The sequence below is a fragment of the Crocodylus porosus genome, unplaced genomic scaffold (genome assembly GCF_001723895.1).
Source record: "Crocodylus porosus isolate Cpor-Errol unplaced genomic scaffold, CroPor_comp1, whole genome shotgun sequence".
Lineage (NCBI taxonomy): Eukaryota > Metazoa > Chordata > Crocodylia > Crocodylidae > Crocodylus > Crocodylus porosus.
The window spans coordinates 3,131,065-3,155,839 of NW_017728934.1; the positions used below are offsets into that span (position 1 = coordinate 3,131,065).

The following is a 24,775-nucleotide window of genomic DNA, read 5'->3' on the forward strand; positions in this document are numbered from 1 at the left end:
TTCATTCAACTGTCTGAATGTGAAGCCATGGTCCCTCAGTATTGACTACCCCACTACCCTGGGGAAAAGTGACCAGAGAGTGTAGCTGCTGTCCATGAGCCGCCTTCAGTTTGTTAAATGTTGTTGTTTGAAGTGGGTTTTGTTCTCGTGATAAGAGATGAACTACTTTGCACTGCATGTTTAATAAAAGTTCTTATTGTTTTTCCCCAAAACAAGTTGTGTCCTTACTTCCCACTTGACTGCAGCCCCTCATCTTGCCCCCTGGCCCTGGAAGTCTGGCGTCTAAGCTCCAAATGTTAAGCACACTGCAAGAGTACCATCATGATTGCATGGTTTATTGGCTTCATGGTTAGAAGAAAAGCAGAAAATGTGCCCATTCCCAAGTCCCGTCCCGTCCCGTTCCCCCCAACCCCTTCTTGCGTCTCGGCTCTGGAATTGGAAGTAGAGCCATCAGGACACAAGCATGTCCTGGCGGTTGCTGACCCTTGAGTGTATGGAAGTCCTGACAGACTGGCAGCTCTCCAGTTACCATACTTCCTTTGCCCAGGCCTCGTGAAAAAACTGCCCCCTTGGTCTCACAAATTTTACGAAGGGTGCAGGCAGAGAAAATTGTGTGAAGCATGATGAGCTTTGTGACATCCAGCCAGATACCTAGTGTCTCCCAGGGAGCCTTAAGGCACCCAGTGTGCACTCCAGTCATGTGGAAGCTGCTGAGGCACTGGTTAAAGAGATTCCAGTGGGCATCCACGTGGCTTGTGCAGGGCTTCATGAGCCAAGGTTGGAACAGGTATCCTGGGTCCCCAATTAGCAGGGATGAAATCACACCCCCAGCCTTGATTCTGGGAACCTTGTGTGCAAAGTCCCTTTGCTGCGTCCCAGCCAGGAGGCTGGAGTTGTGGAATACCTTGGCATTGGAACATTACCCAGTCGGCCATCAGTCACACTTCTGAACTGTCCCTCGGGGTCCACAACACCCCATGACACCATGGAAAAGAAGCCCTTGTGGTTGCTGTCATCTGTTTCATTGTGCAGGAGCTAGGATGGAAATGTGTGTGCCCCATAGGGCTGAAACCAGCCACAGCCACTTGCGGGTTGGCCAGGTAGATAAATGGTGTTCCCAGCACTTCATCACCAGATACACCTCCTGCACTGCCAAATCTGCCATGGACTTGCCCGTGCCAAACTGGTCTGGAGAGCCCTCATCCCTGATTAAGCACCAGTGCAGATTTCCATGAAGGTGGTTCAGGACCTATGGGACTTCATCCACCACTGCTTATTGTCCCAGGCGGATAGGATAATGCTCTCGCATCCATTGCTGCTTGTCTGCCTTAACCAGAAGCACCATTCCATGATTTGGAGTTGTTCTCACATCAGTTTGGAGTTGGTGATGTGCTGTACGTCGTCATCTTCCACTGCCATGTTGGTGTGCAGCAGCATCAACATGAAAGATTGTGGGTGCGCTTCCATTTGTATTCCTCAACTATTTATGTTGGCTTGCACCTCCAGTGAGCTGTGAGCTAGTTGGCATGTGCAGCTGAGAAAGCCAGGGAAGGCTCACAGCCTCTGCCTAGAGCAGCACTCCTGAGACTGAAGCCACCATAGCTGTGCACAGGGGAGGACTTGCACAGTCACCACCTGGTAAGGCTCCATCTTCCGCTTCCTGCGTCTGGAGTGAATCTGACCTGCCTCCCCGGCACAAGAGTTAGTGAGGGCATTGGGGGTCGCCTTTGTGGCCATCCAGTTGGCTCTTTCCTGTGTGCTCAGGAATCCTTAGGAGATTCTAGAGACTTAGCTACTGTGGTGGAGGCTTTCTCTGCCCCCTTGTAACGTGTCCTCACCTGGACTGAGGAATGGTGAGCACTTTGGGCTGGATTTGGACCGGTGTGTGTTTGTATGATACACGTACAGATCTGCTGGGTCAAGGCACTGGTGACCCGGAGTTTCTCCTTAAGCCCAAAATGTTAATCGGTGTCTTCGGTATACACAGATGTAACAATTGTATCGGTATAAAAAAATATAAGCTCTTACAAAGATGCTTCCCAAACATTTCCTTAGCATGATCCCATTTCTTCAGCATGGCCCACCATCCCCGTTACCCTATCTGCTGACATTGTGACCCCCATTTGGGTTTGCGACCTACAGTTTGGGGACCACTGTCTTATGCTGCTGCTGTTAGATCTGCGTAATTCTGTAGCGATGCAAATGTAGCAAATCCTCTTGTGGTTTAACTCTGCTTCGTTCAGGTCCTAATTGGAACAGTTTAACTCATTTGCAAATACCGGTACAGGATGGTGCATAGGTAACGGTTGCAGTGTAGCAGCAGACGTGCACATCCCTGTTGCAGCTCCCTCCTTTTGAGTAGCTAAAATGTATGTTGTTCATATCCCGAGTCCCTCCAACAGGGCCTGTCTGTACTCTAGTCTCTCATACAGTTGAAAGAATATTGTCAGCACTTAATGAGGTACTATATCCATGTGTGTGCTCTGATTTTGTGAAATGTGTTCCATATTTGCATGGAGCCCATAAAATGGAAGTAAATATGGTGTACCTAGAAACTAGTTGGTGGTTTATACCACAGAGCAACTTTGTTGTCAGAAATGATGAGATTCACTGTTGAACAAATTTGCTAATATTATGTTCATTTTTATTTTGAAAACTCACAGTAAATGTATGCAGTAATTTTCAGACCTGAGTAAAATACATACCTCTTGTATGATATGTTTACAGTATAAATGTATGCAGGCAGGGAGATGGACTAGACGACCTCCGGAAGTCCCTTCCAGCCCGACTTCTCTCTAATTCTCTGAATACAAATCAAGAAATCCTGACCAATCCAAACAAACTTTTTATTTGGCTTTCCTCAAAATGAATTTGGGACTGCCAGATTTGAAAAGCCTTGAAAATGACCCTTCCTATAAAAATGAAACAAAACAACAACCGCCCCCACCCCATCTTTTGGTAACTAATTAAACGGTAAAGAAACATTGTAAAGCTCACAGAATCAGATTGCATGGATCTGAAAATTGTAAGTCTTTTGCTAGATGACCCAGCTCCTCTTCCAGGCTAAGTTTGTCAGCGTGCATGTGCTTGTCATGGTGCCTTTTATCCTTTCTGCTTTTATTGTTTGTCAGTGTGCATGTGCTTTCTCGTGCTGTGTTTTATCCCTTCTGCTTTTATTGTGCGTCAGTCTGGCGCTCTCTCAGTTTGTTTCTGGCAGTAGAAAATGCATTGTGGAGACGGGGGCAACAGCCCAGTTGTGAAGAGTTTTACTAGCTCATGCATTGACGTTATGATGCTACTATAAACCTCATTTCAGAAGTTGTTTCTTACCATGAGGACACTATATAAGTACTGGCATTGTTTGTTTCCACAGATAGAAGTGTCCTGTAGCACTCTTCCCAGGTATTATTTCAGTGTAGCTGTTATTCCAAGGAAAAGATGATGTTGGCACAGTACAAACTTTTAGAGGGAGCTGAAGTAAATCCCCATCTCAAAAGCATGAAAGAGCATAATCTCTTAATTTTCAAATGCTCCTTCCTTATCTGTTTCATAGATGCTTTCCTGTGAGTGACAGGTCATGAATCACAGAAATGAAAGGCTGGAAGGGGCCTTAAAAGATCGAGTCCAGCCCCCCTGCTCCGGGCAGGAATACTGCTGAGATCAAATGATCCTGGCAAGGTGTTTATCCAGTCTCCTCTTGAAGACTTCCAAGGATGGGGACTGCACCACTTCCTTGCGAAGTCTGTTCCCGATTCTGGTCACCCTTCCTGTAAAGAAGTTCTTTATATCCAACCTGGCCCCATCCTCTAACAGTTTATGGCCACTGCTCCTAGGTCAACAGCTTGTGTATGTATACAGACTTCGCCCTCTGTCTTTGATAAAGGTCCACCGAGTTAAAGATAGAAAGAAAAGAAATATTTTTGGATATACTTTGGTTGGATACCTCCTATCTTTACAGAGAGACTTTTTTGCATAGAAAGTTCCCTTCACCCCTTGGACTTATACTGTATGAGGACACGGACACATGTAACACTTAGACCTATTTAAAAGCAGATTCAACCTGAAATGGACAGACCTACCAGCTGATTAAACAAGTTTAAAATCACCTGGAGTGGTTCAAAATTGTACCTGGAAAATCAGGTACTCCTTTTGAGCTAGTTCAGAGGGCACCAGTTCATTGTTACTTGTGAGGACCAAGCATCCTCTGACATGGATGTGGTTGGTCCTCCAGACATCTTGCACTGCATCACTCTCCCCTACTGCACAGCTGTCTGCTGTCATACACCGCCTCCCTGCTGCCTTCCTTTTTTCCCTTTTGTTGGCATAACTTTTCCTGAACAGGGTATCTTTCTAATGACTAGCTGCAAACTCACTGCCTAACTCATCATGCCCCCACCCCAGTCCCTGGGAAACCAAAAGCGTGTGTCCAAGTACCTTCCCACCCCTCTCATCACTGCCATCCCAAGTCAGACAAGCACACTGCATTTTGATCAGTTCTCAGCTATTGAAGTTTTTGAACTCATATTTAGGAAGCAAAGGAAACCAACAAAGTGAAAATGTACCCAGACACGGGTCCCCCCCAGGACCGCCAAAGCCTAGGTACAAGTAATCCCTCCAACTCACCCACTGGAGGTGTGCTAAGCTGGCTGCTCGTTCCCCATCCTGGTGTTGGAGCCACAGCACTTCAGCACCTAAAAGGTGACCACTCTGCCTGCAATACTAGGGCACTGTGCATACAAACACCTGTGACCCAAGCCAGTTGTGAACTCATTCACAACCCATGGCATTCAGGAACAGTTGGATTGTCATGTGTGTCCTCATCCTGAGTTGTCCTGGTTAGAACTGTGGCCTGTCTTTAACACCAGCACTATCCCCGGCTCCAGGATTACTGATTAGCTCCCCTCATCGGCTATTTTTGGAGGGAAATGGAATCCACTGTAAAGTTTATTCAGATCCTAACATCTACTTTGCCCTTATTGATGTGGTAAGTCCTAACCGAGATCCAGAACCCAAAGCCCTGGAGGTGGCGCTATCTTTTCAGAGGGTGCTGTTTATGTGGATGGAGTGAAATACTGGTTATGCTAGTAGGAAAGTGACTGTTTGCATCCCATGGCTGGTTCTTGCTTAGCCCCTCTACCATACTGAAGCCTTCGTTATTTGTCGACTCTCTTGAGTTGCTGCAGTGAATACGTCCTGCAGCTGCCAGCAATGGAAGAATTCGATTTTTCTGAAGGTTGGCCAAAGTGCTTGAGGCTCTGCAGCAGATTTCAGTTGAGTTAGTAAATACGTGTCAATGAGGGGTAGGTGTCTGAAGATGACTTTAAGTGAAAGGAGCTAGATCAATATGGATGTCAAGGAGGAGTGAGAGTTGCACCGTAACATCCCCCACTGTAGAGGTCTGATGCATGTGCGATGAAGAAGTTTCTAAGAGATGCAGAAATGCAGATAACGCACCAGGATGCGACTTAAAGAACTTCGGGATAGATTGCCTAAACAGCAGAGGGTTGATAAGAGTAAGTTGGTTAGATCTGAAAGGCTCTGAAATGCTCTGACAGTCTCATAGAGGCGATGTCATAAAAGGAAGAAAACATAGCACTTTAGGGGGAAAAAAATCAAGGGAATTTCAGGTTGTCTTCTATAAATATAATGACTCCAAATCTTCTTTAAAATGTGAACCTTAAAACATTCAGCCTCTTCGCTAACTGAGAAGCAGAATCAACAGGCTGAAGTCCCAGGGTTGCTCATGCACAGTCTCTCTGAAGTTTGATCAGTTTTCTTTTTAGGTGGATTCTGAAGAACCCGTTTTTGAGGCAGTTATAAATTGGGTGAAGCACTCGAAAAAGGAGCGGGAAGCCTCTCTGCCAGAATTGCTGCAGTATGTGCGCATGCCACTTCTCACCCCTCGCTACATCACAGACGTCATAGACACCGAGGTATCAACAGCACAGCAATCTTGTGGTATAGATGAAATTACAGTCAGTATTTTTATTGTGCCTTTGCATCTCGTAGTTCAGTTCCCTTGTATAGAAGACATTAGGGTCTCTTTCTCTCCTGATTCTTTTCAGGGATGACCTGTAAACCATGGTACCCAAGTCTGTTGGAGGTGCCATTTTTCACTACTCTCATCAGAAGCAGGGAACACTGTCCTGTAACAGTGTAAGAATCAAGTCTCTAAACACACACATCGGGCCCCTCAATTGGAAGGAAGACCCAGGCAATGGAAGTGTTCAGTTGCTTGCAGCATGGGCTGCTTGGCACTTGGGAATGTGTATGTCTACTGTTTAGTAATAAATACTAGCCAGCCCAGAGATGTAATAGTCCCTTCACATTGATTAACAGATTGTTGGAGATTGTCTGAGAAAAAATGGATGAAGCGAAGGTTGGGAAAACAAATACATGCTTTGGGATTTCGCTGTAGAGGTATTTTAAACTCATACTTTATCAAAAACAGAACTGGTAACATTGTGTAGCCTTTGTTCAGTCATTATGGACCATGCTGTCCTTGCTCTGTGATATAATCATAAATAATGCTGTTGGAGTAAAACCCTCTGGCATGGAAACTCTGCCCCAGGCCATTATATCACGTGGCAGTTTTTTTCTGATGAGAAGCTGCTAGGTTTCTAGCAAGTACTTGGCAACACTAGGGGTAGCTGAGGAGGGCACTATCTCAAAACAGAGGAGAGGTCCAAAGGGAGGGAGCTACCTGAGATAAGAAGAAAGGGATGCAGAGATGAATGGAAGGTAGAAAAACATCCAAAATCAACAGGTTGGTAGAGCCAGTGATGTTGGGCCCATGCAGAGTTCAGCCCTCTGTGTTGCCCTCCTCCAGTCAACTGAGAATTTGGCAGGGGTAAACCCTAGTGTGTGGTGGTGGTCAAAATAAAATAGCATAGCCTTTGCAGTGGAAACTTATGTGCCAAAAGGAAATCATCTTCATAGTCCACTTGGGGTGTGGTAAAGGGATACAGGATCTATCACTTGCTACAGCACTGATCAGTTCAAGTTCCCTGGTTATTGACTCCCTGCCAACTGGCAGGAGGTGAATGCTGATCCTTCAGGGTTTTCTACACTCAGAAATGACTTATTAACTTAAAGCATATTCTAAAGCATCACAGCCCCCTTAAACTGTTTTAAGAAAATCTGTACAAGGGTGCCTGAAATATATGTAGCTTTGTTAGAAGGCAGGGAAGGATCACTTCCTTAGAGACTAATTGGGCCAGAGAGACCCATACTTCTGTAGACAATGGCCCATCACCTAAGAAAGTTCATCTCTCTGAACCAGTTTTTAAGGTGTCACCCTGTCCTACCTTCTGCCTGACTTCAGATTAACCTAGCTCACTACCTCTCTATTCATTTAGCTTTTTGAGGTTTGGACTCAAGTCAGATTGACATAATCTACCCTAAACAGTGAAATCTGAGCCTCCGTAGAGGGACTGGTACCCATGTAACTGCATTGTTTCTGAACCAGTGTGGTTACATCAGTAGCAGGTTGGTGCTATCAGCCAAGTCTCAAGTTTCCCACTGTTTGAGGTGGTCCTTCCAGGCTAGGTCTGAGGCTTAGTTGCAGGCACTGGCCTGTTGTCTCCAAGGTGTATTATCTGGATTTTGTGCTGCCTTCACTGGCACTAAAAAAAACACTTCTTTGAAAACCAATTTACAGTCTGGTGCAGAAATTCATAGTATCTTGTGCTGCCTGGAGGGGGCTGGCCCCTTGACATTGAGCAAAGGCCATTCAGGAGAATAACATCCAGTCCCTCTGCCAAAAGAATGGAAGTTGCAAACAACTGTATATTTAAGGTCTGAAGTCAAGAGAGGGGAGATGAGATTTAGTCCAGGGCCAGGTGCACATGAGACTGGCTGCAGCCATATAATGAAACTGATTTTAAATCTGCTTGGATGCCGCACGGCTAAGCCTCAGCAAAAACATACGTGAGCTGTTTAAACACTGTTTCCCTTAGTTTAATTTAGTTTGGTAATATACTCACTTTGGGTAGGGAACCTGCAGTATCTGGTGCTATTCAGGGAATCAAGAAGGTATGCCTGCCTTACTCTGAATTCATTGATTCCTCAGCTGAAATCCAACTCCAAGAAGCCTTTTGTCCTTATTCATCTGTGGCATTGGCCACCTTCTCTATAAGCCTGTCATGCAACTCAGTTTAATGCCACTGAAATCCCATGGAGCTTATTCTAAAATCATTATCTCTGGAGAACTGCAAATAAATCATACATACATCACGCTTGTGTTTTTTCCCCAGCCTTTTATTCGATGCAGTTTGCAGTGCAGAGACCTTGTAGATGAAGCTAAGAAATTCCACCTAAGGCCAGAGCTCCGGAGCCAGATGCAAGGACCCAGAACCAGGGCACGTCTAGGTGAGTAACAAAGACGGGGACTTGGAGAAGGATGGGTGATATTGTCAGGTGCAGTATAATAGATGTTCTCTAATGACTTCTAACTAACGCTATCAAGAAACTGTCAAGCACTAACAGGTTACCTTTGACAAACCCAAGGAAAGCAGGTACTTATTCCCAGTGTACAGGGAAGGAAACTGAAACCCAAAGGGAACGACGTGCTTTCATAACAGTGAGCCAGTGGTAGAGCTGGGAGAAGAAGCCACATGTTACTCCTACTTGAGAGCTTTAGCCCCAAGAGCTTCTTTCCTGGATGACTTATCTATGTCTCTAAGGACATCCAGGGTTGATTTGATTTATATCAAATCAGTTTAGATCATGGTTGAAATCATGATTTAAATCACTAGTCGGGAAGCCTCGATTCAATCATTGTTTTGTCCAAAAAGTGCATTCTTGTTTGATATAACCTTAATACATATTATTCACAACTCAAAGATAGATGTAGGTTTCGTTTTTAGAAGGTACACGCTATCCATTTTAAAGCAGTGATTTATTTTGAGATTTTTTTCATATTAACTGAATTATGGCATTTAAATCATTTTAACTAAAGCTTATGTATTTTAGATATTTTTTGTCAAGAACAAAAGTATAAGTATTTTAACAAAAAGCACAGGTCTTTTTGAATTTTTAACTATTTAAGTTATAAATATGAAATGTGTTTTTAACAAAAATTAAATAGATTTCAGCCAGGTCAACATGAGAAACTTAAAATACTGGGTTATGCAGCAAACTCAGTCTTCACCTTCCTCTTCCTATTTATTCATAGACTGAAAAAGAAAGACAAGTTTTCCTGCTTTTTCAGTGCCCAAGCGATTTTTCAATGTAGAATGAATTAGTCCGAAGAAAGAAAATATTTTTTTACACCTGCAGAAGAATCATCGAAAATGAGGGCTGGATGGGACCTCAGGAGGTCGCATCTAGTCCAACCCCCTGCTCAAAGCAGGACCAGGCCCAACTAGATCATCCTCTCTTGCTGCACTCGCCCCCCCACCCCCTTCACATGGGAGCCAGTGGTGGGTTGCTGAGGCAGCCCCAAGGCCCCTTAAGCCCCTCTGTAGTCTTAGTGCGCCTAGTGGGGGGTAGCACCAGTGCTAAGCCTGCACCTAGGTGTTGCCTGCGGAAAGATACTTGGGCTGCTCTTGTGCTCCACAGCCCAAAAGCCCCAGCAGGGCAGGGAGTTCCTAAAGCCGCAGAGCAATGGCTAGGACAGTCTTGGGAACAGGGTCTGCGCCCCTCAGTGCTGCAGCACCCCTGAAAGGATCTTAGCCCAGGCTGAGAATCACTGCTCTGGGAGGGATCCAACACTTGCATGGGCAGGGGTGACACGTAAGGGGTGTATACAGGTGCACATGCACCCCCCAAACGTGGTGGTGTATCTCCTGCAAAAAGATGCCACCGGCAATGTTGGTGGCGGCTGCAGGCAATCACCACTTGCCACCGATACCGCTGGCAGCGTCTGTAGGCAGTCCACAATCACCCCGGCTGCCGCCACCAATGCTGGCAGTGCCTGCAAGTGGTCACCGACCCCTGGTTGGCACTTGCCACCCCTCCCGCAACCAACAACAGTGCTGGCTATGTCTGCGGGAGCTCCGCACTTACCGTTGCTGGGCTCTCGCCACCATGCCCCCCAGGTTCCAGGGGCACGCACCATTTATGTGCGTTGGAGTGGCAGAGGTTGGCCCCCAACAGCTCTGAGATCCCCCTCCCCACCTTTTCTTTTTTTATAAGTCTCAAGTTGCAGCAAGGGAAGTTTAGGTTAGCTATTAGGAAGAATTTTGTCACTAGGAGGATAGTCAAGCACTGGAACAGGTTACCCAGTGAGGTGGTGGAAGCTCCATCCTTGGAGGTTTTTAAGGCCCAGCTAGATAAGGCTTTGGCTGATGTGATCTAGTGGGGGCTGGTCCTGCCTTGAGCAGAGCATTGGACTAGATGATCTTCTGAGGTCCCTTCCAACCCTCATTTTCTATGAGTTTGCCCCAGCCAAAGTTTTGTCTAGCCACATCTTAAAAACTTCCAGTGATGGAGATTTCACAACCTCTCTGGGTAACCTGTTCCAGTGCTTTACTACCCTCCTAGGGAGAAAATTCTTCCTAATATCTAACCTAAACTTCCCTTGCTGCAACTTAGATTTCATAGACATTAGGGCTGGAAGGGACTTTGAGAGATCATCAAGTCCAGCCCACCGCCCCAGGGGCAGGAAGTCAGCTGGGGTCATAGGATCCCAGCAAGATGAGCAATTTACTCTTGAAGGTGTTCAATGTAGGTGCTTGAACCACCTCCGATGGGAAGCTGTTCCAGACCTTGGGGGCTCGGACAGTAAAAAAATTCTTCCTTATGTTCAGCCTGAAACGGTCTCGCAGTAGTTTATGACCGTTCAACCTCGTCATCCCTTGGGGCGCTCTGGTGAACAAACGTTCCCCCAGATCCTGGTGGTCACCCCGATAAACTTATAGGTGGCCATCAGATCACCCCTGAGCCTGTGCTTTTCCAGGCTAAAGAGCCCCATGGCTCTCAGCCTGTCCACTGAGACCACTGCTCCTTGTTCTGTCATCTGTTACCGCTGAGAACACAGTTTACCTCCATCCTCTTTTGAACCCCCTTTCAGGTAGTTAAAAGCTGCTATTAAATCCCCCATCAGTCTTCTTTTCTCTAGAATAAATAAGCCCAGTTCCTTCAGCCTCCCCTCATAAGTCCTGTAAAGAAGCTACTGCTGTTAAAAGCTGGATTATCACTTCAAGTCTCTGATGGATTCAGGTGCTTAAGTGACTTCCACCAGTTCACTGGTGTGACTTTCTTTAAAACCTCATCAGCAAACATGTATTTTTGCATGGTTCACCCTTAGCCCTCAAATTTGTTATAATTGGTATTATGGAGGCGTGATTGCTGGATGCCCATGTCATACCCAACTTCTCTTCTTCAGCAGTTAAAAATTGACCCTGGAACTGAATATTGACAGTATTAGCAAGAAAATGAGCTGGAGGTAGTGCTTGATCCACCCATTGTTTTAAATGCCTGTAACTTAACTCTGTCGTGTATTTCTCTTTGCAAGGTCTCACTCATTTCCTTCCAAACTTCTACAGCATCAACAATAAAACAGTGATTTCCCTGCACTTTGTTCAAGGCTATGGAAACAGGTTCAGGATAGTCGGCATATGTTCTATATTTCTCTTTATCCCAATATTGAGAATGATGGCTATAACAATTCCATCTGTTTTGTCACAATTTTGTTCACAAATTGTCATCAGATTAGGCCAGATCTCAATATACCACTCAAAACAGCCCAATGCTGAGTTCCATCGGTCGTCTTGTGGGAGAGTTAGTTTGGTTCCTCCTGCTTTCTTCAGAGCAGCTGCTGCAAAGTGGTTGTGATGGAAGTATTTTGCAATTTCAGCACTGTTAGCCTTTATTTCTGGAGCACTGAAATCTTTGGTTAAGAGGTGTTTCAAACAAGCACTGCAGCCATATGTTATTAGTTTGTGGCTTTCTTCACTTTCTTCTAGATTTCTTCTCATCTTTGATACGTTTGCAGCATTGTCTGTGACAAAGGTGCATATTAGACATTTGAATTTTTTTCACTGTTTGGTATAGCTTTTACTGGTACATCTTGTAAGTATTCCACTGTGTGTGCATTTCTTGATGTATCAGTTGTTTCTGTAAGGTAGACCGTCCCTTCTGTTGTCACACAAGCACATATTATTGGATCATTGTGGACATCGCTCCACCCATCAAGACTCAGGCTAATATTTTTCCCCTAAACTGCTTGAATGCTGTTTAAATTCTTTCTTACACACTTTATCCAGCAATATTGTCTCAAATAGTATATGCTTAGAAGTTATAATCCCTATTCCACGATGATGTCTTTGAGCTTTAACGTTTCTTAAATGAAAACTATCTTTATGTTGGGGGGCTTTAAAGCATCTTCACAAAAAATATGATGACATCAAAAAAAAATCTTATTTAAAGTTTGATTTTTTTTTTAATTAAAAAAAATGTATTTTTATCCACTGAGTCATTTACCATGACGTGCTTCCTTCCTATATCCTGCCTTTCTTCTTAAATCCTTAGACGTACCTAAGAAAAGAAGAGCTAGGAAATGAAGACATACAAAAAACTAGAACTCTTGGTTCCAAAATGATACCTTTTATTGGACCAACTGGAAAATAGCAAGAAAAATGTCCTTTTCTGCAAAAATGAAGTTTATTTCCTACCTATGGGGACTTTTTTTTCTGCTGGTCGATGCCAACCCGGCTGGGCTCCTCCCATCCCCAGCAGCACATGGGAACCTGGCTTCAGCTGCGTGCTGCTCCAGATGGGACAGACTCACCCGGGTCAGCACCAGCCAGCAGAAGTGGCGGTGGAGCTGTGTGCCGCTCGGGACTGACCAACACAGGTAGGGGGAAAGCGCAGCTGAGTCCCTGCTGCTCCGGCTGGGCTCATCCTGAGGTCCATTTAATGTTTGTAAAATGCTTGGAGAGCCCCACATAGATGCACTGCATAGAAATGCAAAATATATTTTGACTTCTTTCGTTGGCACCTTGGGCTGAGATTTTCAAAGTGAGTCAAAAGGCCAACTTCCATTAAAATGAATGGGATTTAGAGGGCTCCAAATCTTTTATGACAACTTTATAACATGCCTATCTACCCCTTTTTGCAAATCTCAGCCATAGTTTGGAAGCTCAGCCAAAGAACATAAGAGTTTCTGAACATAAGAGCATAAAAAGTGCCATGCTTCGTCAGCCCCATGGTCCATCTAGCTCAGTATCCTGTCCTGAACAGTCGCAGAGGTGGATGCTATACAGGGAGAGTTTTGAACTGGTTAGACCCATTTCATTGTCATTTCCTGCAACTTCATTGGTGTCAAAGGTCACATGACATTATTTCCTGATGTGATACCACTTCCTGTGAGGTCTTTGAATATGGCTTGCCGGCCCACTAGGTGATAAAAAGTTCATGATCCGGCCCCACATTCAAAAAGGTTGGACACCCCTGGTGTAGATGGTACAAGATGGTAAAAAGTCCCCATAGGTAGGAAATAAGCTTCATTTTTGCAAAAAAGGACATTTTTCTTGCCATTTTCCAGTTGGTCTAATAAAGGGTATCATTTTGGAACCAAGAGTTCTAGTTTTTTGTATGTCTTCCTGTCTCAGACCAAGAGAGCTACCAAGTACACCCAGGAAATGAAGACACACTTTAGTGTTAAAGAGCAAAAATGTATCCTTATTTTTGACAGATGCTTCCTAGAGAGGGGGAGCCACAAGCCCCCTTCTCACTTGGTGCTGTGTTCTAGTTTTTCTGAGAGTCCTGCAGAGCTGAGCTGGGACAATTAGTTCATTGTTAGGGGTTGCTTGTTCTTGGCCTGCTGATGCCTTTTATCTCCTGGAAGATAAAATGTTCTTCCTATCTGTTTCTGTAGCTCCCACTCTGCATTCCAAGCATAGTTTGGGGGCTCTTGAGGAAGATACTTGGCTTAAAGCTACAATTGTTTCAGGGTGATAAAAACAATGGGAATTATGCCCAGAAGAAGAAAAAGGTGCCTTATTGACTTATTACGCCTTGCTGCCATCCTCTTTGTTTTCTCCACAGGTCCCTCTTCTTCCATCATCTTAGACACAAACTACCTGACCTCACCTTTAGGGCCCTGCCTGGCTTAGCCCCATCCTACCTTTGGTCTCATACCCACTCTAAAGACATCAGCTTCTGCCCTGCCCACAGTACTAGCCGTTATTATTTCTTAGTCAATTGATCCCATAAATACCTTCATCTTTTCTCCGACCAGCCCTTACGCATGGGGGAAGTTGGCTGTAAATCCCCACAAAGTCACTATAGTGTAGTCCCGAAAACTCATCTCTACCACGATGCCTATGAAACACTGGAGAGCAACTAAACTAGTAACTGGCCCAGGTAAGCTGCCTGCTTCAGCCTTTGTTTGCGCTCAGTTTGCATACTTACAGAGCAGCTTTTTTACAAACTGGGCTTTCCATCCAGGGGAACCCTGCCATCTCCAGGTTCCCCTGTGCAAGATTAATTTTCTTTTCTACCTGGGAGAAATTTTACAATCTTTGAATTCTCTTTTGTCTGATGAAGAGCAATGTGGACCCAAAAGCTTGCAAAGAAAAAAACATTTTTGCAACTATTTAGTTAGTCTAATAAAAGATATCGACTCTTCCCCAAGAGTTTTGTCTGCCTAGTAACTGGACGGTAACTTATTACATGTATCATAGCTATTTTGCTGGAATCTTGTGCTCCTCTGCACCTGCATGTTGGTTCAACTAATTTTGAGTATAACACCTAGCACAGTGGAGCCCTTTTCCCTGATTGAGGCCTCTGGATACCAGCTCAGTACAAACAATTAATAATAATGTCTATAACTTTGACCCCTGTGTCTTTGTATACACAATGGTCATCCTAGGATCATATCAAAGTAGGGCTGGAAGGGACCTCACAAGATCATCTAGTCCAACCCCCCACCTCAAGGCAGGATCTTAAAAATCTTTTAGTCTTTTGAAATAGCTGTTTGTAAGTTAAAGAGCAGGTACGGCTTGCGTGGTAAGGAGAGTTATCTGTTCTATTTTTTTTATAGTGCCTAGCAGATTAAATTGCCACCGCTAGATCTGGGCACAGCCTTCCCCTACAAAAATCTTTAATAATTATGTTTGTGGTGGTCTTTCTATCTACTGTGGTAACATTTACCTAAAAATACAGCACTGTGGCGATTTTGATGGTGACCACTGTTTCAGTTGACTCTATCTAATTTACTAATTCACTGTCAGCTCTGCAGAACCTATCTTGTTCCAGAAGAGAGAAGCCCCCATTCTATCATGTCCCTAACAGTATCACCCAGATTGCTAGTCTCTTGGTGGTAATTACGTTGGAAAAAAGGGGATGAAATACGATATTTTTTGTTCATTAATGATCAAGAAAATACAGTTTGGGTATCAGTGGAGCATGGAGTCTTAAGTTTTGTTCTGGCACTTGGTGTACACACTAATTGCTTCTTTGTATGGTGATGAAAGGGGCATGACAGTTTAACATGTGATCATGGCCTGTCTGTGTAATGGTTTTCCTCAAAAAAGGAACTCCATTTCCCATGTATTTGCTTCTCTCAGATTATGTTGGATGGATCTGCCTATAGCTATGTTGGTAGTTAGGTTGTTCACAGTGGTGTTTTCAGAGTTCAGGCTGTATTTGCAACTTGAATGGGAAGATGCATCTTGGTTTAGCTTGAAGACTGACTGTTTCTGTAGTATCTGTAATGAATAGGGAACAGAAGGATTGGAATACTGACTTGAAGATCATTGTACACCCAACACAAAGTCACTTCTCTCTCTTTCATGTTATTCTTTCTCCGGAAAGTTTCTTCACTAAGATACGACTTGTGTAGTACTGCCTTTCACTCCTCTTCCTCACTCAGAAGAAACCTAACTGCTTGCCTATTTTACAAAATGTGCGATTTCATCCCATTCTTTCTCAAAAGGAATACCCTGTGCAACAACAAACATCTATCATCCTCATGAGATTATTAGAAAGTGTTATCAATAGCAGTAAACCCAACCATTTGTGCCTCATGTTCCTTTTCTCTGCCAAGTCCAAAAAGATCCATAGTGGGGTGCTGAATGACACTGGCATACTGATGATGAAGACTTGGCTTTGGGAGAGTGGGTGGTTGCGAGTTTGTAGGAGTCAGAGTCTGGATGAAGACTAACTGGCTGACAATTTGCCCAGATAAGAGGGAGATGACATTTTGATGCCACAAGAAACCACAAGCAAGCAGCACATCGACACTTGTCATCTGTTGAATGCATCCACTGTTGAGCCAGGTTCACAACTTCATGGAACCCCTATCCCTAGGGCCATGATGTTCCTGCTTTCTGGGATGTGTGGTCCATGTTTGGTACTTGCCAGCCGTTGTCTCCTGTGATGCTGTTGCTCCAGCAGTTCCAATGCAGAGTGCCTGAAAGCAGTTTCTTACCTTAATCTGCACTTTGTGACTGTTGGTAGTAACATGCTGCAACTTCTCTTTGTCCCTCTTTGGCACCTTCTGCTCCAGCTTCTCGTGATTGATGCAGGAAGTCTTCATTCTGTTCATACTATGCTTTCAGCCCAGAAACTTCCTCCAAGATGAACACCAGCTTGCAGTTGGTGCAGATGAAGCTGAAGTTATCTCAGCTATCAGGGAGGAACATGAACTTGGTGTGTCCCATGTTGATAATGAGTCTGATCTTGATGATCCACTCTCCACTTTTCTGTCCTTGCATCCTTGGAAGACTCCTGGGTGGTGGGGGAGTGGGGAAAATCTTATTCTGCCCTAGCTTTCTCCTGAGGCAGACTCAGTGTATTTACACAAGGCTGCCTTTTACAAGGCTGATTGGTCTCGGCTGGTCTAATTCATACATGGTCCTAGCTTTTACACTTCAGTCAGCTACACAAGACCTACCTGCAACAAAACACTCTAACCACACGCAGCTGCAAACACAAAGCATGAAGATGACTGAGACGGACGTACAGAATGAGGCTGCCTGCTATTGTAAAGGCTTAGTTCATAGTGGAGCAGTGAATGAGGGAGGATGCAGTTTCAAGTCTGGATGTCATTTATGTTAAAAAAGAGAAGTGGGGTTTTGCAAGAAAAATATACGGGAAACATGCACTCTCCATGCAGGGGAGATTGAAAATTCTGTGGGGAGCTCAGAGGCATTCACTTAGAGCCAGCTGTTCTGTACTGTTTGCACATTAAACTGTCTTTCCCAGGCAGACAAAGTAGTTAAAGTATTGGCTTGAGCCAATTCTTTAGTGATAAAGGAATTTGTTTTACTCTAGTCTTTTTTTTTTTCCTTCCAACAGGGGCTAATGAGGTTCTTCTTGTGATTGGAGGTTTTGGCAGTCAGCAGTCACCTATTGATGTGGTGGAGAAATATGATCCAAAGACTCAGGAATGGAGTTTCTTGCCAGTAAGGAATTTATCTGCTTTGTGACTTTTTTCAGCAGCACTAGTTCCTGCAAACATGCTGTGATTATAGTCCTAACAGACTGGAACATCCAGATCGAGCTCCAGTTGTTTCATTTTTCTTATTTGAAGTATCCATTCTGTTCTGCTACGAATTTCAGATTCATGCTGAGAAGAATTGCTTAAGTTCAGTTGTTGCAAGAAGTGCTAATTATTCAGATTCAGGAAAAATGCATTGAGAGAGATTTCAACTATGTTCTAGAGCTGCCAAACAATTGAAAAACTTTCTAGTTTGTGTTGTGATACGCAGCTTGTGGTATCAGCAAAATGGATAGAGAAACCAGCCAATTTCTTTACTGAGAGAAAAGAATGTGCCTCACCTTTACTATTCTCTGTGATCTAAGAATGCCTGTAGATGTCTTCTGCGATCAGAGAATGCAAAGGCATGGAGAAAAGAGGAAAGGGGTGAAGTTAAGGATTAAAAAAGAGAACGTCAGAGGCAGGGAGGGAGTACTGGAGGTACCATAACTATGCTGTGCCTGTTGCAGCATTAAACTGGAGTCTTCTGTGTGTAATGTCTTGCTGCATTTTTTGCAGGTTCATCACATGATTCAGTTGAAAAAAAATTAAGAAGTTAAGGCTGAAAAGTATTCTTTTACATTGAGCTTCTTCCCTTTTTTACTTCATTATGCTGTGTAAAAATGGGAAAGAGCGTTTTGGTTTTTTTTATTTTAAAAGTTTTAAATTTCAGCAGTAATTATTTTACTAGCTGAGGCAGCCTGGCAGTAGTTTCATTGTTGCTGACTGTAGTTGTAGAGAACAGGGAGGGGAACAAATAAGTTTGTATCTCCTGAAATGGAGAATGAGAAATGTTCCTTCCCAAGCAAAGAAAGTGGTATGCTGCCTCTCATCTTCAGTACCACTGCCCTCAGAAGAGCCTGAATACTATGAACCTTTAACCCTAAATCCCATTTAGATGTCTGAAAACCCTGGATGTTCCTAATATATGTGACACAGCTCCAGCTTTCCCCTTTGCAAATTTCTGCAATGAAGGCAGGTGGTAGGAATGCAAATATCTGTGGTACATCAAAGATGCAGTAGCAGCTTACAGCAGTTTGAACTTAAATTGCAAAATGAACCATGTGAGAGTTCTGGGGACGGGATGGGGGCAGTGAGAGGAACAGAGCATGGAAAAGTAAGTCCATCCACACACAATCAGGGTCCCCCAGCATATCATTTAAATGCAGGTTGCCATGTGTCCTTGACTGCATTGATGGGTCCTTTTCAGAAAAGCAGCAAAAGGGAATGGAATAGGCTGTGATAGTTCTCCATGTATCAGTGTGATTTCCTTTCTCTGGTACTTCTCAAACAGAGCATTACTCGTAAGAGGCGCTATGTTGCTACAGTGTCCCTGCATGATCGGATCTATGTGATTGGAGGGTATGATGGACGCTCCCGTCTCAGCTCTGTGGAATGCTTGGATTATACCTCAGATGAAGATGGCATCTGGTACTCAGTGGCTCCAATGAATGTTCGGCGAGGTTTGGCAGGGGCCACTACCCTTGGAGGTATGCTCTGATCTTATGCTAATAAGGGAAACCAGATTGCTCCGCTGTCAGCATGAAATGCAATGTGTTGGCACCTTTGTTAGTGCATATGGTTGTTCATGTGGATGGGGTAACTTTCAGAGGAGTTTGTAGCACTTCTCTGTTAACCCTAAGAGCAACCCTTCCACCTTCTCCTTATCCTTATTGTGTGGAAGTCTGTATTTTGAGAAGGTAGTACCAAGCAGGGATTATAGACAGGAGACCCTTTTGTTGGAGCATATCTAGCAGGATTCAGATGCAGTGTGTTCCACCCCTTATAAGCTATTTGTTTTAAGAAAGTGCTGATGTATCAATGAATGGTAGTGTCCAAGTAAACCTAGGCCTTCTATGCAGAGGGATACAACTGCACATAAAAGCTGTGCATAAAATGATATCAAGGGTGGAAATGATAGGCAAGGAGGGGGCATGTATGTATATGGGTGGGAATATTTGAGACCTGTTTATCTCAATCTATTTCCAATACTATGTTGCAGACATGATCTACGTTTCTGGTGGTTTTGATGGAAGCCGGCGTCACACCAGTATGGAACGATACGACCCAAATATTGATCAGTGGAGTATGCTGGGAGACATGCAGACAGCTCGGGAAGGAGCAGGCCTGGTTGTTGCCAATAATGTTATCTACTGCCTTGGTGGGTACCCATAGGATCCATCAGCTCTCTGCAAGTATTAGCATCTCAGCCATTCTGCAGGTGTTTGTGTCTCACCCAGATTTTTTACCCATAAGATCCATCAGCTCTCTGGAAGTATTAGCAAGGAACTCCTGGTACATGCAGAATCCAGCTTCAATGGGAAGTTGTTGCAAATGTTGCCATAGCAGGGTATAGGGCAGCTTAGTCGATAAGGACAGATTTATTTCATTCAGTCATTGCTGAGGGAGGCAGCAGTGCCTTAGACTAAAGCTCTTTCTTTACAGAATCATAAGATCTCTATATCTAGAAGTAAATTGGGAAAAACTAGCACTGGTGTTCTGTGAGACAACAGAAATACCTGAGAAGTGCAGGGACTGAGGGAGATTACAGGAAATATGCAGTGGAGCATATTACAGGCAGTGAGAAGTAGTAACTGCACTTCCAGATCGGTGTTGTTGTGGTGTCACTGGAGCATGGAAAGTCTGTAGAGGCCTGTCCTGAGCTGCTCATGGTTCAGCTGTTCTTTGTGGTGATTGCAGGTTAGAAGGTCCCAGCTTGCACACTATGAATGTTCCAGGTGGAGGAATTTCAGATTCCCAGAGCATTTCCAGGCCCCATGGTCAATTTTGCCTTAGGTTTTGCTTTTCAGCCACCCTTATCCAATTCCAGGGGAACTGCACACCAAACGCCATCTGCTAAATTTTCATACAGCTCCATCCTGAGTTCCCAAACCTTCCTCAGCCACTCTGCTCCTCTACCAGTGTGTACCCCACTGAGACAGCATGATGTAGCCACTCTGCATTGTCTTCTGAAAAAAGCTATGATAGCCTTGTATTCCTCCTTCCTCGCTTTTGCTGTCTATGCCATCCAGGGCTCCTGAGCCCTGTTTGTTCATGGTTAGAGACTGTATTCCCACAGGGTTTTTGCCCGGCAATGCTGGTCTGCTCTGAGTTGTTCTGCTCACACTGCCAAACCTAAGCCAGAATCACACAGCTTGGGGAACGACACAGGCGCATTGCTCTCTGGCATTAAACAGTTCTCAGTGTCAAACCCACTGTTTGTTCCTATATTGTGTTTCAGGTGGCTATGATGGTCTGAACATATTAAATTCCGTGGAGAGGTATGATCCCCACACTGGGCACTGGACTAATGTGACCCCAATGGCTACCAAGCGCTCAGGTGAGAGGTCTCAGACACCCTGGAATCTGAGCAAGGGTGAATTCCAATTGAATGAACAGTCATTTCTAGTTGTCTTGCCACCATCAAAGCCATTGGTCATATCCTGATATGGGAAGGGAGATGGAGAAGTAGGTATGTTGCAGTATGAACAATTCTAGCAACAGCTTTTGTGCAGCCTTAGTGACCATTTCCAGAAAAGTGTTCGCTTAGCTTCAAAAAGATTTCCTTACTCTTCAATGTAGCCTTGTTTCCTAAGGGAATATTCTATTCTCAAATAACAGACAAGGTTTTACACTACTCCGTTCTGTCTGTTCTGAGCCATCGATATTGTTGTATGTGGCTCATAGCATCTTGCATTTAGTATTTATTGGGTGAAACTGATAGGAAGCAGAGGGGAAGTTTTTGTCCCATTAGGAGCAAGGGACCAAGGGTGTTTTCCATTCCAAGGCAGTAGCTCTCCCATTGAGCCACCTGGTTTGTGTGCTTCTTCCTGGCCCTACATCTCTTCCTCCCTTGGCTGCCCAGTGTACCAGCTTTAAGAGATGGGTTGGTGGTTAGAGTACTTTTTTGAAAAGCAAGAGATGCAGGCTCAAATCTTCTCCGGATGAGTAGGGGGGGCTATAACTTGGATCTTGCACTCCATGGGCAAGTGCACTAACCAGTAGGCTACTGGGCTAAAACATGGGAGGGCTGGTCCTTCTCCTGTTCTCCATTTTACTTCTGGCAGGTCTGAATGCCAGAGTCATTCTGTTACACCATGGGGCAAAATACTGAGTGTGCCACTTAGGCATATACAGCGAGATAAAATGTAACCCAAAGTGCCTTTATCACTAGATGAATCTCCATTGTAACTTAAGATAGCATGGCCTTTATTAGTATGCGTTGGAAACAGCACCTGCTCACACAGATATTTCTACCCTATCATGTGCATCACCAGAGTGAACAGTAAAGACTTGCAGGTCTCTGAGAACGAGGTGCTGCGTGGCTGTATGCAGACCTAAGAAGGGAAAAGATAAAGGAATCCATCCCACAATTTGGTACTTTCTCCTTGTTCTAGCTAGTGGATGGAAGAGTAGCTGGAGATGTAACATCCTTGACTTATGGTGGGGTTAGGCTTGCACATGCATAGCTGTGGATTTGCTCATGTGCGCAAACATCTCTGAGCTGAACTGCCCAGTGTATTCCCACACACATGCTCTGCAGAGCTGTGTTAGTTCCATTGCATCCGCTGAAATTAAGAGAATTCAACTAGCTACAAGTGGGTAAGTGGTGAGAGATTTTGAGGAAAGTAATTGCATGTTTTCTTTAGGATAGAAGCAGACAGGAAACACTTGACCCCCTACTTGGGTTTCTGGCGGTAGCTTAAATGCGAAAGGAATGTTCCTTCTGACCCTACAAGGTTTACCTGGGGCTGTGGCTGGGGTGGACACTACTCCATACATCCTAGCTGCAGTGATTGTTGTGCGTTGCATGCATGGCATCTTTTGCTCAATAGAATGCCCTTCCTTCCCTTTCCAGGGGCAGGAGTTGCTCTGTTGAATGATCATATTTACGTCGTTGGTGGATTTGATGGGACTGCACATCTCTCCTCTGTGGAAGCCTATAACATTCGCACAGACTCCTGGACTACTGTGACAAGCATGACGACACCCCGTTGCTACGTGGGTGCCACTGTGCTGAGGGGAAGGCTGTACGCAATAGCTGGGTAAGAAGGGCAGGCCTGGGGTGGTCTCTAGGGTACCTCTACACAGGTTCATGCAAAGTAATAGAAAGCAGAACCGTAATGAGCTTAATGCAGGGGCTGCATCTGGCCCGTGGGCCGCATTTTGCCCACCCTTGGCTTAATGCTTAGTGCAGACAAATGCAGTCATGTTCAAGCCTGTTAGTTGGCAATGTTTACTCCAGGGTGGCAGAGGAGGGGAGTGGCATGTTTTCGCTAAGGAAGGTAACAGCCATTGTACGAGTAAATTTAGTGTAACAGGCTGAAGATCCTACAGAAGGGATTCAAATGAGGCTGTTCACGCATTTCACTGATGGGACTTGTTAAATGAGGATGGGCTGTAGTTTCGCTGTACTAAATTAAACAAGTGGCAGCATTGCGTGCTGGAATGTTGCTCAACCAGACTGGATATAGTGTGAAAAGTTCCTGTGCTGGCTTTACACAGCCCTTCCCCTTGTACATGCAACTTTAACAGCATTCCTGCTCCATTCTAACTCCCTGAATTCCCCACAGAGCTCCAAAGGTCGCTCTCTGCCAATCATTGCTCACCTGTAACCTTCTCTGTCCTTGCAGATATGATGGTAACTCACTGCTGAGCAGCATCGAGTGCTACGATCCCATCATTGATAACTGGGAAGTGGTGACATCACTGGGAATGCAACGTTGTGATGCTGGTGTTTGCGTCCTTCGAGAGAAGTGACCTTGGGGGGCCCATATAAGAAACTCCCTGAGAACAGGCATTTTGGGTGGTTTGCAGTGACTGTTCTTGAGAGCTGTGCAGTGACGATAGCACTTTCTTTGCTTTTTTATGCAAAGTGTGCATAAACATGTTGGCTCAGCAGCCACTGGAAGTTGAGAGCTCTGTGAGAAGCTAGAGAAAGGCACTTGGGTGGACCTAGAGAAATTGCATCCTCTGCCAGCCAGTCTCCCATCCCCTGTGGCTAACAGCACAGATGCCTGCATCAGCTAGTCGGATGAATGCTTCTGAGGACATGTACATAGAGCTGGCTTGACAGTCCCCTCTGAAGCTTCAGGCCACACAGGGTTGCTGGCAGCTCTGAGTTGCCATGATGTGCGAGGATGGAATCCAGACTGCTCTCCAGATTGTCTTGGACAAACTGAATGTTTAAAACAAAATGTTCTGTGGCCCATGTGAGCAGTTACATCCCAGGGGTGTTCTGCATTGTAGCTATGTTTGCAGGCTATACACAACTTGAATACAAAGCAAGGAAGTCACAAATTACTGCTTTCAACTACTGAGGAGGGGTTTTTGGTACTCCAGAACAAAATTGGAGGAAGGAGCAGCAGAGTATGCAAGTGATGGGACTGCAAGTGATGAGAATCGCATTCAGTACATTCACATTTTCTGCAGGAAGGTCAATGGACATTTCTTGGAAGTGATATTTTTTTTCCTCTGGCAGCAAGACTTTGGCGTGCCTCTCTTCACAATCCTCCTGGGTGGATGTCATCTTTTAGAGGAACAGAAAGTGTACTAGTGAGGCCCTTTGGTGACTAAGACTCTTAACTGGGGACTGCGACTCAAAAAATGAATTTAGAATGTACACATACTACTGAGTAAGAAGTGATCTCTTCCTAGGATGAATCTCTGCTTGAGTCTGTTGGAATCCATTTTGTCCTGTCTTATTTGTGTTGATTTTCCTTTTATCCAGTTCCATTCTGCTTATAAGGGGCCTCTTTGAAATGGCATTCGGATTCCTTTTCACCCATCTATTCTCAGCTATATACTTCCATGCCCCTAGTTCCTTCACCTGTTGACTGCCCTTTTCCTTAAGCACATCTCTTACTTTGTGCCCTCCATCCTCAAGGATCCAGGTCTTTGTCACTCCTGCCACCAGCTGAGCCCCCAAAGCATCCGAGTTCCATATAATGCTGCTCTTCTACATGCTGATGGCTCCTTGCTGATGTGGTGGGGTGGGACCAGGGACAGAGTAGCATGACTTGATGCACTTTCAGCTGATGCTCTGAATCCTTGTGTTTGTTCCTGCCACATTTTGACTTCATTTCCAATGTGTATTTTTAATGAAATTATCAAAAATAAAGTGAAGCCTATGAAAATACAGCTTTCTGTTTTCTGTCTTAGAGGACGTGCGTGTTTACAAGGACTGTGTCGGTGATACATCTGTACTGACCATACCGGGTCAACACATAGGGGGTGCGTGTGGGTGCACGTGCACCCCGAGCGTGGTGGTGTACCCCCTACAAAAAGGTGCTGCTGACACTGTTGGTGGCACCTGCAGGCAGTTGCTGCTTGCTCCCCCCCACCGCC

The 24,775-nt window shown here is 44.7% G+C and overlaps 1 protein-coding gene and 1 long non-coding RNA gene across 3 annotated transcripts in view; one reads left to right on the forward strand and one right to left on the reverse strand.

The window, feature by feature from the left end:
• The window catches only part of KLHL12 (kelch like family member 12), a 41,830-nt gene extending 17,266 nt beyond the window's left edge, over positions 1-24,564 (forward strand). For both annotated transcript variants that reach the window (XM_019546302.1, XM_019546301.1), the window contains exons 5-12: positions 5,784-5,933; positions 8,256-8,370; positions 17,248-17,354; positions 18,723-18,918; positions 19,431-19,589; positions 20,670-20,768; positions 22,287-22,473; positions 23,062-24,564. In XM_019546302.1, the coding sequence (XP_019401847.1) occupies positions 5,784-5,933; positions 8,256-8,370; positions 17,248-17,354; positions 18,723-18,918; positions 19,431-19,589; positions 20,670-20,768; positions 22,287-22,473; positions 23,062-23,188 (1,140 nt within the window). In that variant the 3' untranslated portion in view covers positions 23,189-24,564. The remainder of the gene's footprint in view (positions 1-5,783; positions 5,934-8,255; positions 8,371-17,247; positions 17,355-18,722; positions 18,919-19,430; positions 19,590-20,669; positions 20,769-22,286; positions 22,474-23,061) is intronic.
• On the reverse strand, positions 12,411-14,507 carry LOC109317565. Its single transcript, XR_002103071.1, has 3 exons — positions 14,359-14,507; positions 14,165-14,268; positions 12,411-12,480 (listed from the first exon to the last, which is right to left on the reverse strand). It is a non-coding gene; the product is annotated as an uncharacterized LOC109317565 (long non-coding RNA).
• Positions 24,565-24,775: the final 211 nt, after the last annotated feature.